Below are 16,373 nucleotides of genomic sequence, written 5' to 3'. Positions count from 1 at the left end.
TTCAGAATGTTAGATGAAATGTAAAGATCTAAAAATTCAGACGTTGACTTACTAAGATTTCTTTTATAGGATGTTTCATTGCATTTAAAAATGAAACTTTATACCTATCATAGGAATGTTATCCATGTAGAAGCTCCCAATTTAAAGATTTACTGTTTTAGGGAATAGTGTGTACAGCCTGAGTGAAATTTCAGCTGCTAAAGAGATCTCAGACTGGTATACCATCCAGGGCTCTGTCAGGAAAACAGAGGCCATTCAAGGTATTCCATACAGGAAAGATTTTTTTCTCCCCTTTCTTTTCTTTTTTGCTTTTTTATTTCTTTTTAAACAATTTTTAAAGATTTTACTTATTTATTTGAGGGAGCAGGGGAGGAGCAGAGGGAGAGGGAGAGAGAGAATCTCCAGCAGCCTCCCTGGTGCGAGGAGTTGGACCAGGAGCCCGATGGCAGGGCTCCATCCCATGACCCCCGAGATCATGACTTGAGCCAAAATCAAAAGTTGGACACTCAACTGGCTGTGCCACCCAGGTGCCTCTCTTTTTAATTGTTATTATAGCCCCTTATTGAGGTATAATTGACATATAATAAAACTGCTCATATTTGAAGTGTTCCATATACATTAAATTTTGAACTATGTATACAAAAGCTAATGAATGTATCCTTTATTCCCCAAAGTCCCTTTGTGCCTATTTGTCAATACTCCTTGCTATCCTTTTCTGCCTCTCCCCAACCCCTAAGTAACCACTGATCTACTTTGTGTCTATAGATAACTGTGGATTAGTTTTCGGGTTTTTTGTATTTTGTTTTTGTTTTTGGTTTGTTTTGGTTTGTTTTTTGTTTTGTTTTTTTAGAATTTTATACAAATGGAACATACAGTACTTCTTGTTTGGCTTCTTTCACTGATTGTAATTTTGAGGTTTATCCATGTCATGTGTATCAGTAGTTCATTCTGAATAGTCTTTCATGGCATGCTCTACCATAGTTTATCCATTCGCCTGCTGATGCACCGTTGAGTGGTTTATACTTTTCAGCTATTACAAAATATTCATTTACAAAGTCCTTGTGTTGGATGTATGCTTTCTTTTCTCTAGAGTAAATACCCAGGTGTGGAATGGCTGGGTTGTATGGTAGGTTTATGTTTAACATTGTAGAAAACTGCCAAACTGTTTTCCAAAGTGACTGTACCATTTTACATTCTCACCATGAGAGAGTTCCAGTTGCCAAAACTTGGTAAGGTCAGTCTTTTTAATTTTGGATGTTCTAATAAGTATGCATGTGGTAGCATCTCATCGTGGCTTTAGTTTGTTTCTTCTTAATGACTGATGATGTTGAGCATCTTCTCATGTGCTTATTTGCTATCTGTATATTTTCTTCGGTAAAGTGTCTGTTCAGATCTTTTGCCTGTTTTAAAAATTGGGTTGTTTCTTTTTTTTTTTTTTTTAAGATTTTTATTTATTTATTTGAGAGAGAGAGAGCACATGAGAGGGGGGAGGGTCGGGAGGGTCAGAGGGAGAAGCAGACTCCCTGCCGAGCAGGGAGCCCGATGCAGGACTCGATCCAGGGACTCCAGGATCATGACCTGAGCCGAAGGCAGTTGCTTAACCAACTGAGCCACCCAGGCGCCCAAAATTGGGTTGTTTCTTATTACTGAGTTTTGAGAGTTCTTTATATATGTGGAATATAGATGGATGTCAGTTCTTTATCAGATGAGTGATTTGCAGATATTCTCTCCCAGTTGGCAGCTCTTTTCATTTTCTTTTTTTCTTTTTTTTTTTTAAGGGATTGAATTTATTTTATTTTATTTTATTTTTAAGATTTTATTTATTTATTTGACAGAAAGAGAGACAGCGAGAGAGGGAACACAGCAGGGGGAGTGGGAGAGGGAGAAGGAGGCTTCCCGCCGAGCAGGGAGCCCGATGTGGGGCTCGATCCCAGGACCCTGGGACATGACCTGAGCCGAAGGCAGATGCTTAATGACCGAGCCACCCAGGCGCCCCAGCTCTTTTCATTTTCTTAACAGCATCTTCTGAAGAGGAAGAAGTTCTTAATTTTGACTGAAATTTATCAATTTTTTCTTTTATGAATTTTACTTTTGTTGCTGTACCTAAGAAATAATTTGCCTAACCCAGGGTCATCACAAAAATTTTCTTTTCTACATTTTCTTTTAGTTTAGGGTTCTATATTTAGGTCTATTACTCATTTTGAGTTAATTTTTATATATAATGCAAGATATGGATTGAAGTTCATTTGTTGTTGTTTTTATTTTTTTTTTAAGATTTTATTTACTTATTCATGAGAGGGAGAAGCAGACTTCCCGCAGAGCGGGGAGCCCAATGAGGGACTCGATCCCAGGACTCCGGGACCATGACCTGAGCCAAAGGCAGATGCTCAACCATCTGAGCCACCCAGGCGCCCTGTTGTTGTTGTTTTTAATATGTTCAGTTGTTCCACTGTAATTTGTTAGAAAGTCTGTCCTATCTCCACTGACTTGCTTTTGCACCTTTTTTTTGAAAATCGTTCGTTCTGGGGCGCCTGGTGGCTCAGTCATTAAGCATTTGTCTTCGGCTCAGGTCATGATCCCAGGGTCCTGGGATGGAGCCCTGCATCAGGCCTCCTGCTGAGCAGGAAGCCTCCTTCTCCCTCTCCCACTCCCGCTGCTTGTGTTCCTTCTCTTGCTGTCTCTCTCTGTCAAATAAGTAAAATCTTTTTAAAAAAAGAAAATCATTCTTCCATATCTCTGTTCATTTATTTTTGGAATCTATCCTATCCTAGTGAATTTTTTGTTTAGCTTGATGCCAGTACACCACCATCTTGATTCTTCTTTTTTTTTTTTTAGATTTTATTTTCAAGTAATCTCTACACCAGCATGGGGCTCAAACTTACAACCCCGAAATCAAGAGTTGCATACACCAGCAGCAGTGCCAGCCAGGCACCCCGATTACTCTATCTTTTTAACAGGTCTGGGTGTCTGGTTGTGTAAGTTCTCCAACTTCACTCTTTTAAAAGTTGTTGGCTCTTCTGGGTCCTTATGAAATTTTAAAAGGAGCTTGTAATTTCTTTTAAAAAACAAACACACACCTTCTGGGATTTTGATAGAGATTGTGTCAAATCCATAAATTAATTTTGGGAGGATCAACATCTTAACAGTATAGAGTCTTCTAATCCATGAATATGGTACACCTCTTCACCTACTTAGGTTTTTAAATTTTTCTCTCAGCAGTGTTTTATAGTTTTCAGTGTGTGGGGATTGCAAACTTTTTGTCAGATTTATCCCTAAGTATTTCATAAGTTTTGATGCTACTCTAAATAGGATTTAAAATTTCCATTTCTGATTGTTGCTAGTATATAGAAATACAGTTAATTTTATATAGAGATCCTGTGTCCTAAAACCTTGCTAAACTCATTTATTAATTCTAATACCACCCCCCCCCCCCTTTTTTGCTAGAATCCACTGTATATTCCAAGAAGGAAACACTTTAATTATAGGGAATGAAAAGACTTTCACAACCATTAGAAAGTCTGGGTGGGGTGGAATTCAGGGCAGGGGGCCATTGTTATTGTTGATGAAATTAGAGTGCCAGGTTCCCAGGAAGTCAGTGATCTCAGCTGTGTGCTGCTCCACTGTGGCTTTAACTCATCTGGAAGCTGCTGTAAGAGGAAAGTCTGGTCTCTTACTGCCTATGTGTCTGCTTGCAGCTGTTTTCAGAGCATATTGACTTCTGTCTTCCAAATCTCCCATGGGTGTGCCTCGCTTCAGCCCATCTAACCTAGAACAAATGGAGATTGGGCTTCTGAGAAATGTAGTTCCAGACCTTTTCCTGCAATGCAGGGAAGACTAGGGGGCAGCAGGCCTAGGCCGACAGTCTGGCACAGGGGGCACTAATAGAGATACATGTAAGATGCCGCACTCAGTTGTGGAGGCGTGACTTCGCAGTACTGTGAAAAATAGGGGTGTTAGGTGGTTGTAATTCAGGAAGATGTGATTTCCGAGAAGGCACACAGGCTCTTTGACAGTACTGGCAGTAGTATATTTTCTGGGACGAGGAAGTGGCAAGGCCTGCTCTCATGCTGCCTTGCCCTATAATTGGATGAGTGTAGACAAACTGGAACATGTTTTAGGGGATAATGACCCCAGTGTGAGGGGGTAGAAAGCCAGACCACACAGGCAGTGTTGGAAGGAACTGGGAATGCCTTGGGGATGCATGATGGGTGGCTACAAGGCTTAGAAGACTTGCTCTGTGCAGCCTGGGAAGGAAGGGCTTAGGACCAGTGGGCAGAAGCTGCAAGGAGACCATTTCCAAAGAAGTGTAAAGCACTTGTTGCACAGCTGGACTAAGACCGAATAGAAGGTCAGGAGAGAGGGAGCGCCTGGGGAGCTCATTCGGTGAAGCATCTGACTTCAGCTCAGGTCATGATCTCAGGCTCCTGGGATTGAACCCCGTGTCTGGCTCTGCGCTCAGCGGGGAGTCTGCTTCTCCCTCTCGCCTTCCCGCACTCGTGCACACGTGCTCTAACAAAATCTTTAAAAGAACAAAAACAGAAGGCCAGGAGTTTCCTTTGTTCAAGATTGCTGGGTTGCCTAGCAAGAGTATATATATAAGGTGAAAGAAGAGGGGTTTCAAATTAGATATTCCTTAGGCTCATTGGTTATAACTTTTGCCACGTGGAATTTCTGAAAGTGAAAACAAGTTCTTTAAAATATTTTATCTTTATTTAGTTTGAGTAATTCTAAATAAGCCTATTCCTTATATGTGTCTCAAAGTACAGAAAGTGGGAAATTTGTGAGCTTAGAGTCAGAACCGAGGCGTGCAAAAATCTTCCTTCTGTATTTCACTGATTCCGAAACTCACATTCTCTGCGTGCTTGACATCTCTGAAATCTGCATGCAGTTGATGGGCACTCTTTAACTACTGATGCCTTAGATTTGGTCTCATCCAGACTTTTTTTTTTCCCTGCATGTATGGTTTTGGCCCTAGTGATTCCCAATGTCATTTCAGTGGAGTTCCGTACATATTTGGTACTCCATGAGTTGTTTAATTGCATTTTAATATAACTTTGTAAAGATTATGCTGTAATTTGGCACTGAAACACAGATGGGAATAACAAGGCCTAAGTTTTTGATAGTAGTGAGGTTATATTTATTCTCGGAGAAATGACTATAATTCCATATTTTCTTGGAAAGAAACAACCCAAGTGCATTGTACTTGTGCTATTCAAAGTCAGGTCCAGGGACCAGCAGCTTGTTAGAAACGGAGATTTGTCGTTTACAACCCACACCTACTAAATAAGAACCTGCATTTTAATGAGATTCCCATTAAAGTTTGAGAAACATTGCTTTATATAACTTCATATACCCATACGTAGAAGGAGCTGTGTTAAATTTTGTTCCTGAGATACAAAAGAATTGCCATTCGCGTGTCACACGATGCATTTGAAGGCATTCATCCCTCTGAATGAAAAGTGCATTTACCTTAATTTTTCCAGGTTTAATGTTACCATTTTCTTCCCATGAGCCACTCAGTGCTAGAATGATTTTTATGCCTCAGTGCTGTTTGGTTTTGTCTACTAATTTAATATCATGTGCAAATTACATTAGCATCCCATTAAATTCTCTCAGTCAGAACTAGCAAATGAAAAAAATGTTAAGAATAGATCTAATACAGATATTTGGAGTACCCTAGGATGTAATTTCCTCTGCCTGAATGGATATATTCCACCATGCTTTCTTTTTGTGTGCATTTTTTATTAAAACTCTCTAAATGGATACTTGGAGCACTTTGCTTGACTCTTTTCATGGCACTTCTTTGGTTAACTTTTTTCACCCCAGATACACATGTGGTATCATTAATCCTTAATTGGTTATGGTTGTTAATGGTTTGGGGTCTAGTTATTTACTTAATGTTTTATAAATTGCCAAGATAACCATTTGTCTTTTAAGGAAATAAATGTACAAGCCACCTATATTAGATGTGCTTTGGGAAAGCTCCATCCAAATCTGTGTTAGAGCTCTTAATGTGCAGACCACAGAATTCACTCTCACAGGTGCCAAGGGGTTTATTCAGTGGTGACACTAGCTCAGTGATCCTTGGGAACCAGTGTTGGAACTGGGGAGGGCCCCATGGGGGCATCTTCCTCTTCCTGCACATTCAGGAAACCGTTATTACAGGTGTGGATTCTGCTTCCTGAGGAGATCTGTGCCCTGTACCCTGTCGGTTCCCTTCTAAAGTCAAACACAGGCATACCTTACTGGTAGAACATAAATCACATCTCAGTCCCTAGTTCTGAGGGAAATAGGCCTGAGGTAGCTTGGAATTGGTGTTGACTGAGCTGTTGCACATATCCACCACAGAGTCGAACAATAGCATATATTACTACGTTATCACTAAAATTCTCAGTAAAAGAATCGTATGATGACTTATGTGGTAGAGGAAGATTTTAAATACCCCTGTGGTATCATATTTATCATGTATCTAATGTACTCAAGACCAGGAACCTTGATTGATAAACTATAACAATTTGAGCATGTTAGAGTGAATTGTAAATTCTAGAATATTTTTGGGAATGAATTTCTGGGAATGCCAGGACTAAATAATTTCTAAAATTCCTTTTGACTCTTACATGACTTTCATAAAGAACTACTTAAAAATGGTTTAAAATAGAAGTCTTTGGAAAAAATTTTAAACAGATGAGTCAATGTTGAAGCTTTTTTAAATTAAAATTTTAATTGAATAATTGTAGGCTCACATACAATTGTAAGAAAGAGATTCCATGTGCCCTCTATCCGGTTTCCCCTGATCAGTAGTTTCTTGCAGATCTGTACGACAGTATCACAACCGAGGTATTAACAGTGATCGAACTCACCGATCTTACTGAGAGCCCCCCGTTTTACTTGTACCTATTTGTGTATATTGTGTTTAGTTGTCTGTAACTTTAGTTGCCACATGTAGGTTCACGTATTCACCACCACTGTGAAGGTAACAGAACAGTTCCATTACCACAGGATCACTAGTGTAACCAAACCTGTGTTACTCTGCCTCATGCCCCGAGCAGCCCCTGACAACCATGGTCATTCCAGAAATATCCTGTAAATGGAATCATACAGTATGTAACCTTTGGGGTTGTCTTTTGTCACTTAGCCTAATTCCCTGGAGACTTATCCAAGTTGTTGATGTATTAAGAGTTGGGTTTTTTTTACAGTATTGGTTTGCTTCTGGCGTGTTTCACGTGTTGGGTGGATGTGTTGTATCTGTTCCCATCTGTCTGCCTCAGTTGTGTGGAGTTGGTAATAAACTGCTACCACACTTACCACAGAGCATCAGGGATACGTGTTTTGTATATGTGTGTGTGTGTGTGTGTGTTTAGATTTATTTATTTGAGGTGGGGGGAGGGGGAGAGAGAGTCCTAAGCAGGCTCTGTGCCCAATCAGAGCCCGACCCGGGGCTCAGTCCCACAACCACGAGATTATGACCTGAGCTGAAACCAAGAGTTGGACATTTAACCAACTGAACCACCCAGGCATCCCAGGAATAGGTTTTGATGCTATTTGATGGGCAGTTATCCAGACCATAAAGAAAAAGAAGATGCTCTTTATTTCGACATTTTCCTGTGAAGATGAGCCCTGGCTGTTTATCTGAATTGAGGTTCTTAAAATCTTTTCACTCCAGTCAGCATCTTGGTGGTTACTGCTTCCAAGTATGAAATTGTCAACCCTGCCTCTACTTGATGTTTGAAGCATGATGGGCTTGGGCACATGAGTTCAGGAACCATTGGTCATGATTTTAGTTGTGGAAAAAAAGATGAGGTAGGAGATTCTAGTTGGTGGAAAGAAGTTGGTCTCTCACCTGGATTATCAGAGGCCATGAATTCACATGCTCAAAGTTCTGGTACTTTAGAGTACCCCAAAGTTTACCAAACATGGAGGGCAGAGCATGAAGAACACAGGTTCCTACCCTAACAATGTTGTCTGGGTTTAAGGGGAGGGGGATACAGCTATTTGAAGAAGTTAAACTGAGAAGCCTGGGAAGGCAAGCAGCACTGCATTTTGTTTGCTGCTGAATTTCGGCCTCTAGCACAATGCTTGGCATCAAGCGGGCACTTACAGAGAGGAAGAGAAGTAATGAGTGAGGTAGAAGGGAAGCTTTAACGAAATAGGTGTCCCGTTCTTTTGGTGTGAGTGAGGGCTATTACATATAAGCTCAGAGGACTCTGATGGGTGTGTGGAGGTGTTTGCTGTGAGGGGAGGGTGAAGGAGGAGGGGGGGGGGATTCGCCCCCACCCCCCAAAATGAATAGAGCCCCAGACTCACACTATGCACTTTCCCATCTCAGGGCCCTTCTACTTACTCTGCCTGGTGGGTCACTCCCCTCCAGATAGTTTTCTTCCTTTAGGTCTCTGCCTCAGGCCTTCGGTGAACATTTTGTATAAAGTAGCCCACTCATCCTTTCTCTCTTGGTCCTCTATAGCCCCTTTCCCAGCTTTATTTTCTCCCTGGCATTTGTAATGATTCCCTGGCATTGTGTGCTTGTCTCCCATCTGGAATGTCAGCTTCCTGAGGGTAGGGCCTGTCTTTCACCCACTGTTGTACCCCTAGTACCTGGCACACAATAGTAACTCAGTGTATGGGAAATGATTTCATTGGTTGTTTGGTGGCTTTTCTTTGGAACACATGTTCCTCAGAAAGATAGAAAAATTTCCCTTACTCTGTAATCATGCATTTTGGTAACATTTGCATGGAGGGCCTGATGTGTCCCTAGTTTTTTGTTTTTTGTGTTTTTTTTTTTGGCTGGGTGCATAAGAAGAGTAAGGTCAGCTCCCCTGCATTCAGAGACTTCATAGGTAGCGAATGCAAACATACTCACTTTTCTGCAGTGTGATGGGCGCTTTGAGGGAGGCATGCCAGCCACCTGAGGCCAGAAGCCGCAGCTCTAGAAATGTTGACACCTGAGAGGAGAGGTGGGCTTTTTGATTAAAGGTGAGAACAAGAGATTTGGAAGTGGTGGTCATTATTCAGTTGTAAGAAGATAGGTCCCAGTTAATTTGAAAACTGCAGTCATTCTAAGGAGAGCCCCTGCTACATCTCTGACCTCACCCACCACTTTCTCCCTCTGCTCCGGCCTCCTTGTTGTTCCTCAGACACACCATGTCATAATGCTGTCTCCCAGATATCCACGTAATCCCTTGCTTCAGTGGGATTCTTAGGCCACCTGATCAGAGAGGCCTCTTCTAACCATCACATGTAAGATGCTCTCTTCCCTGTCTGCCATCTCCATCAGCTTACCGCACCCTGTCTTCTCGGGGGCGGGGGCACTTGTTGCCACCTGAAGTGTGTATTTTATACAGAGTTTTGTTGTATCTTGTCTGTTTGTTGCCTGTCTCCCCCACTGGAATATAAGCGCCCTTCCTCCCCTGAGAGCTGGGGCTTGGTTTTATTTCTGCTCTATCCCCAGTGCTTAGGAAAGTGCCAGCTCGAGTTAGGCACCTGTAAATGTCTGTTAAAAGAATGGAACCATTCCTGGGCATCCTGGAAGAGGAGAGGTGATACACAGATGCGCCTCAAACCAATCTCTATTTCCCAGAGCCCTCCCTGTTCAAAGCCGCCATGCTGCAGAGAAGTCCTTTCATGGGTCTGATGCTGCCCGTGACAGATAGCCACCAACACCTCGGGGGCCAGACGACAAGCCGGGGCAGTGGGGTGGGATGTCCAGAGGAAGGCACGTTTCCTATGACTTGGAGTTGAAGTAGATGGATATTGAGCCAATACTTGACAACAGGGTAAGGTGTGATTGGGCCACAAAATGGAAGAGGGTTCTTCTGTCAGATACGTAGACAGATGAGGAAAAATATGGAAGTTAGAACTGTACTGTGAATGATTTTGAGTGTGAGCTCTAGGGAGGTGTCCAGATGGCACAGCTCTTAACTTGCCCTGTGTGGTCTTAGACACTTGGAGCCTTTGAATGTGTAATGTGGTGGGTTTTTTAGGAATCTTAGCACTATTGCTCTTCAGTGTACTCTGCCTCAGCTCAGGTGAATATTGGATATTTTCCCCTTTATTCAAGTACTGCCTTTCTCAAAAAATAGTTACTTCTACTTCTTTCAGTTAATGGTTATTAAAAAAAAGAAACAAGAAAACACTTGTATTTTTTTCAACCTTAGACATTCTTACAAGTAGTTTTGGCTTTTTAGTATTCTAGATTTATTCTAGATTATAGTATTTGCACTTATATCTGGCTGTGTAGTTAGAGATGGGGGAGAATGTGAATGATTTCTTCTGCTTTCAGACTTAGAAGCAGTTGATGGTTAAGTGGGACCCAACTAGTCACCTGGCACTTGTATTTGATTGCTGGATTGAAGCTTTGATTTTTGAGGTATAAATACCTTTTAAAATGTCGGCTTAGGGCGCCTGGGTGGCCCAGTTGGTTAAGCGACTGCCTTCGGCTCGGGTCATGATCCTGGAGTTCCGGGATCAGGTCCCGCATCGGGCTCCCTGCTCAGCGGGAGTCTGCTTCTCCCTCTGACCCTCCTCCCTCTCATGCTTTCTGTCTCTCATTCTCTCTCTCAAATAAATAAATAAAATCTTTAAAAAAAAAAAATGTAGGCTTAAACACAAGAACTTAGAGCAGTGGTTCTCTCCCCAGAGATTCCTATGTAGTTGATTTGGGGTGCTTACCCCAATAATGGTTTTGTTGATTTTTTAAATTTTGTTTTATTTTGAAACAATCTTGAACTTACAGAAAAGTTGCAAGTGTGATGAAAACAGCAACAACACTTTTCCTGAATCACTTAAGAATAAATTGCTGTCCTAGTGTCCCATCACCTGCATCCCTTTCCCCTGTACTTTAGTGTATTTCTAAAAATCAAGAACATTCTCCTATATAACCACAATACAACTATCAAAAAAAAAAAAAAAAAAAAAACCCCAAACAAACCCACTGATACATTGCTACCATTTTTTTTTTAAGATTTTATTTATTTATTTGAGAGAGAGAGAATGAGAGAGAGCACATGAGAGGGGGGAGGGTCAGAGGGAGAAGCAGACTCCCTGCTGAGCAGGGAGCCCGATGCGGGACTCGATCCTGGGACTCCAGGATCATGACCTGAGCCGAAGGCAGTCGCTTAACCAACTGAGCCACCCAGGCGCCCACATTGCTACCATTTAATCTTCAGCCCCTACACAGGGTTTGACGCTTAGCCTAGTAATGGCCTTTACAGCAAAAGAATCACACTTAGCATTTGGTTATTTTGTCTTGTTAATCCATTCTGTTTCCTTGAGGTTCAGTGATCCTGAAACTTTTGAAGATTGCAGACCCATTATTTGGTAAAATGCCTCTCAGTTTGAGGTTCTCTGACATTTCCTCATAATATTCAAGTTATACATATTTGAGAGGAATATCATAGAAGAGATTCTGTGTTCTCAGAGCATCTAATCAAGCAACTCACAATTTCAATTTATCCCATTATGATGATGTTCATGTGTTTTACTTGATTAAGGTGGTGTCTGCCGGGCTTGTCCTCTGTGTACTTATTCTTTGTGTGTGTGTGTGTGTGTGTGTATACACTTATTCTTTTCTCCTTTCTAATTAATAATTATTTTTATGGGGAGGTACCTTAAAACTATGTGAATATTCCATTTCTTTCACTTCTAATTACTCATTTACTTATTTCTATCTGTATGGACTCATGTTTTCCTATTTTATACGATGGCTTATGATTTCTTACCATCATTATTTTTATGTGCATACTGTCGCAGATTTAACTTGTAGGAACCCCTTCAAATTGGTCTCTGCAACCATTTGACACACCGCATCGTTCGTTGAACATTTCCTTGCTTCTTGGCAACGAGCATTCCACACTCATTTTGTACTTCCTTTGCCCTAGCCCCAAATTAGCTCTTTTATTTTTTTATTTTTATTTTTTTTTATTTATTTGACAGAGAGAGACACAGCAAGAGAGAGAGCACAAGCAGGGGGAGTGGGAGAGGGAGAAGCAGGCCTCCTGCTGAACAGGGAGCGGGATGTGGGACTCAATCCCAGTACCCTGGGATCATGACCTAAGCCAAAGGCAGACTGTTCAACCACTGAGCCACCCAAGTGCCCCCCCAAATTAGCTCTTTTAGAAAAGAACTCTAGGTTTTTTTTTGAAGATTTTGTTTATTTATTTGTGACAGAGAGAATGAGAGAGAGAGCACGAGAGCACATGAGAGTGGGGAGGGTCAGAGGGAGAAGCAGACTCCCTGCCAAGCAGGGAGCCTCATGCGAGACTCAATCCAGGGACTCCAGGATCATGACCGCAGCCGAAGGCAGTCGCTTAACCAACTGAGCCACCCAGGCGCCCCAGAACTCTAGTTCTTTTTCAGAATGGTATTTAGAAGCCACAGTCTGGGTACTAGGTGTGTTCGTTGCTATCTGAGTGTTGCTTGTTCCCAAGTCCTTTCAGTAATAGAGCTAGGTGAGTGAGTGTTTGAGTGTGTGTGTGTTTGCATACATGAAGGAAAATATGCACGTGTGGACTCACAAAAATCACAGCTATGTTTATTGTTATGTCTGTCTCTATATGTTAAAAACCATGAGTTGATGCCAAGAACTAATTCTGATCCAACTCCACAGAACTCTTTTGAGCTTTTTCCCTTTCCCTTTTGATAACTACCTTTTCAACAGTGAGAAACCTGGTTGTCATCGTCATTAATATATTTATTGATTGATCAGTCCCCCTGTATGTAACCTTCCCTTCATGGATGCCCTCTTTGCCCTGTTGGGTTCTGGCTCAGCATGGGGATATTTTAAAGCTCCCCGATGATGCTGATGTGCAGCCAGGATAGAGCACAACTGAATGAGGAAAAAGGTGAACTTTGTACTTTTTGATTCATTATTAAGTAAATGGCAGGTTTTTAAGTCAGGTTTGTTTTGGGAAAATAAATTCTTCCTAAGGAAGTGAAATCCAAAGAGAAAAGTCAATTCTACCAATATAAGCAGTAAAAGATCAGGGTGAAAGCACAGCCTGTCTCCTGGAAAGCTTTGAAAAATATTTATTTTGGAAATAAATCTGCTTGTAGTGAACATGAATTTCAGTCCCTTTCCCTGAATTACCTGTTTATAGGAAAAAATACTTGAAAAGATTAGTTGTTTTTAAGAATGTGTTTCATTAAAGACTTACTTTGCTTTTTTTTTTTTTTACATTGCGTTTTTAAAATAAACTTAAGCTATAGAAAGAAATTGCAACTCACTGCTCTTTAAAGCATTGAATATTTAAACAGATTTTCAGACTGTGTTGCTCTTTCTCAGTAGTCCATTGCACTTTAAAATACCGGAACGGAGTTACAGTAACTGGGTCATGAGGAATCCCAGAGGAAGCAAGAGGCTCTGGGAGCCTAACGACAGGATCTCTGACCAGCCTGCCTTAAATGGTCAACATCCATCTTGCCAATTTTCATAAAGCCATGTTCTTAAAGTAGTGAATTACTGCAGGTGGATTTTCACCAAGAGCATCACACTGAGACTGAGGGACACATAATCTGATTCCAAAGAATTCCAGCATTCAACCTAAGGGAATTACAGTAAAATCTCTTCCTTGATGGTATTTGTAAAGTTTTCATTGAAGTTACCTTTGGGGTGTGAATTGTGCACATTAGGCTTTTGTATATTTATGCCAGAGGCACAGAAGGAGAAAGGCCAATATTTGTGAATATGGGTAGAACCACAGAAAGCTTGACATGTAGGTAGAACACCTATTTTTTGTTGTTTCGTTCTCGTTTCCTAGAAATAAAGCATTACCTAGTCATGAGAGCCAGCTTCAGTGTTGATCCTCAGTTCTTTGTACAGGTTGAATCGTTACCACTCCCCAGACTTGAGTCTTCAGGAACTGTCTTTGTGACTTTTGCCACGTCAGCAAACATTTACTTCATGTTTTTCTTTAATGTGTCTGACTTTTAACTTAGCATTTTTCTAGATGGTATCCGTGAAGCCATGAGTTTAGTGTGTTGATCACCTAAAATCACAAGTATCTGTTCAGTACTTTGGGGGAACTAGGCATTAGATCTCTAAATCTCCTTCTAGCTCTGCAATTCAGAAAGTGTGGCATCTGGGTTTCCTGCCTTGAGCTTTGAAGCAACAGCAGTGGGTTTTTCCTGTTTGATACATAGAGAGTGAAAGTTGGCAGCTTTCTATATACATTCTATTCGAATATATATTAGAATATGTTACATAATCTATGAGAATAAATATCACATTCTTTTTAGATGTGAGGCATTAATTACATTATCTTAATTTCTTAAGATTCAGCACATTTCTTCAACTAGAATGTTTAGTATTGTGTGTCATTTTTGCTCTCACTGAGGAGAGCAAAACCTGGTTGTCTTAATTCAGGTTTCCAGGAAGATGCAGCTGTGAACTCATTCAGTAAGGAATACATGGATTTATAGGATGCTTGGTACCTGCCTTAAAAACACAAGTAGAAAACATGTAAAATGTACAGTATTAATAATGTAGAAGAGGGGCGCCTGGGTGGCTCAGTTGTTAAGTGTCTGCCTTCAGCTCAGGTCATGATCCCAGGGTCCTGGGATCGAGCCCCACATCGGGCTCCCTGCTCCGCGGGAAGCCTGCTTCTCCCTCTCCCATTCCACCTGCTTGTATTCCCTCTCTCGCTGTGTCTCTCCCTGTCAAATAAATAAACAAAATCTTTAAAAAAAAAAATGTAGAAGAAAAATATGAAATATAGAACATAGAGTTTTATGTTAACCATGCTGGAGATGTCATGGGAAGATACCTAAATTGTGATAAATATCTGCGTGTCATGATTAAATTAATATATTCTGTATTATTTGTGAGGAATATTGCCTATCAAAAAATTTTTCTTTGACATTATTAATGCTGTATGTTTTATGTGTTTTCTACTTGTGTTTTTAAGGCTAGGTACTGAGTGTTCTATAAATCCATGGATTCCAGGAATATCCCCAGAAGCCAACCAGATGTTGTCATATATTCAAATCAGGGTTTTTCCTGAGTGTGTGTGTTTTTTCTTTTAGGAAGATATTTTAAAGCTCACTTTAATGGGCTTCTTCGAAACCAAACGGTCCTATTTTGTAAAAGGAGTAACAAACCAAAATATGGGGATAACTAAATGTGGTGAGTTTTATGCATCCTCTCAGTTTAAGTAAAATACCAGGTTCTTCTCAGTCACAGAGATGGAATGTTTGCACACCATCTACAAGCATTTCATTTGCTACACAAATAGACTGTGAATATAGACGTTAACCTTCTGGTGTGATATTACTTTAACAGAGAGAAGGAGCAAGAAAGGGAAGAACAGTTAATGGAAGACAAGAAAAGGAAGAAAGAGGATAAAAAGAAAAAAGAAGCCACTCAGAAGGTGGGTTTAATCACTTAAGTCTGTCTTGACATCCACCAAGCATCTAGAATAAGTAACTGCCTTGGGTTGGATACCTGACAGCTCAGTAGTGCTGCTTACTTAGCTTACTTGAAAGTTTTAAGATCTGAAAGTGGGAGAAAGTTGAAGACCTACATTTGTTTTCATAAAGTAGATATTCAGGAATGCTGCAGCCGATTTAATGAGAACAGCAGTAAACAATATTGAGAAAGGCAAGAGAGTCCCCAGCACTTAAATTCTTGCTGAATTTTCTTATTTGTATCATAATTAATCTCCATTTTCTTAGGTCAGCTTATAAAATAACTTTTCAAGGCTTTTGTTAAGTTCACCCCAATGTTCTCCTTTTGGTCCTTCTACAGCACTGTCATTTGTAAGAATCTGCTTAGAGCTGTGGGGGAGATAATATTCCATGGCTTTGAGTCACTTGCTTAGGGAAGAAGAGATGCTAAAAGAAAAAAGACACAGGCCTCACCTCTGTCAAATGGCAAGTCTTAATTGACGTGCTTGACCTCAGCACTGACTGAGCAGAGATCAGAGGCCCCGCCCCCTCTCCTTCAGTGTGTGCCCCCCTGCCCCCTCTCTGGTCTGATCTTATTTCCCCCACTTTGCCATTCTTCAGCATTGCTGGACTTGGGCTCTGGCTCAGCAGGGGTGTTTTGATGCCTTTTTGGGAGGTAAAGTGATTTGCCTCCAGTTCTTGTTACCACTGCCTAGCACACTTGGGAAGCAGGCCGTCGCTGTGAGGCAGGCTTGAGGGTCCCTGCTACAGTGCCAGGTTATAAGTTTAGGGAGGTAGAAACTGTTACAAGGTTCAGAGGGAACTCTAGATTTAGAACAGACTCAAGGCAGGCAATCAGACACAAGCCAGTGCAGGGTTATATAATGGGACACCACAAGTTTTCCCAGCATTATTGGATATAACGTATATTCCCTTAAGTCAGTTTTCTGAATTTTTGAAATAGATCATTTATGAGTGCCAGGAGAAAAAATGATACT

At 41.0% G+C, this 16,373-nt stretch overlaps 1 protein-coding gene across 1 annotated transcript in view; it reads left to right on the top strand.

Moving 5' to 3' along the window:
- TNRC6B (trinucleotide repeat containing adaptor 6B) overlaps positions 1-16,373 on the top strand; it is a 244,520-nt gene that overhangs the window by 165,233 nt on the left and 62,914 nt on the right. Inside the window, exon 5 of the mRNA XM_034987461.1 lies at positions 15,272-15,359. Coding sequence (XP_034843352.1) covers positions 15,272-15,359 — 88 coding nt within the window. The remainder of the gene's footprint in view (positions 1-15,271; positions 15,360-16,373) is intronic.

This window comes from Mirounga leonina, unplaced genomic scaffold, assembly GCF_011800145.1.
Source record: "Mirounga leonina isolate KUSES-001 unplaced genomic scaffold, KU_Mleo_1.0 Mir_418, whole genome shotgun sequence".
In the NCBI taxonomy this organism is placed as follows: Eukaryota; Metazoa; Chordata; class Mammalia; order Carnivora; family Phocidae; genus Mirounga; species Mirounga leonina.
The sequence above is the reverse complement of the archived record's forward strand: the minus strand, read 5'-3'. Positions and strand labels throughout refer to the sequence as shown.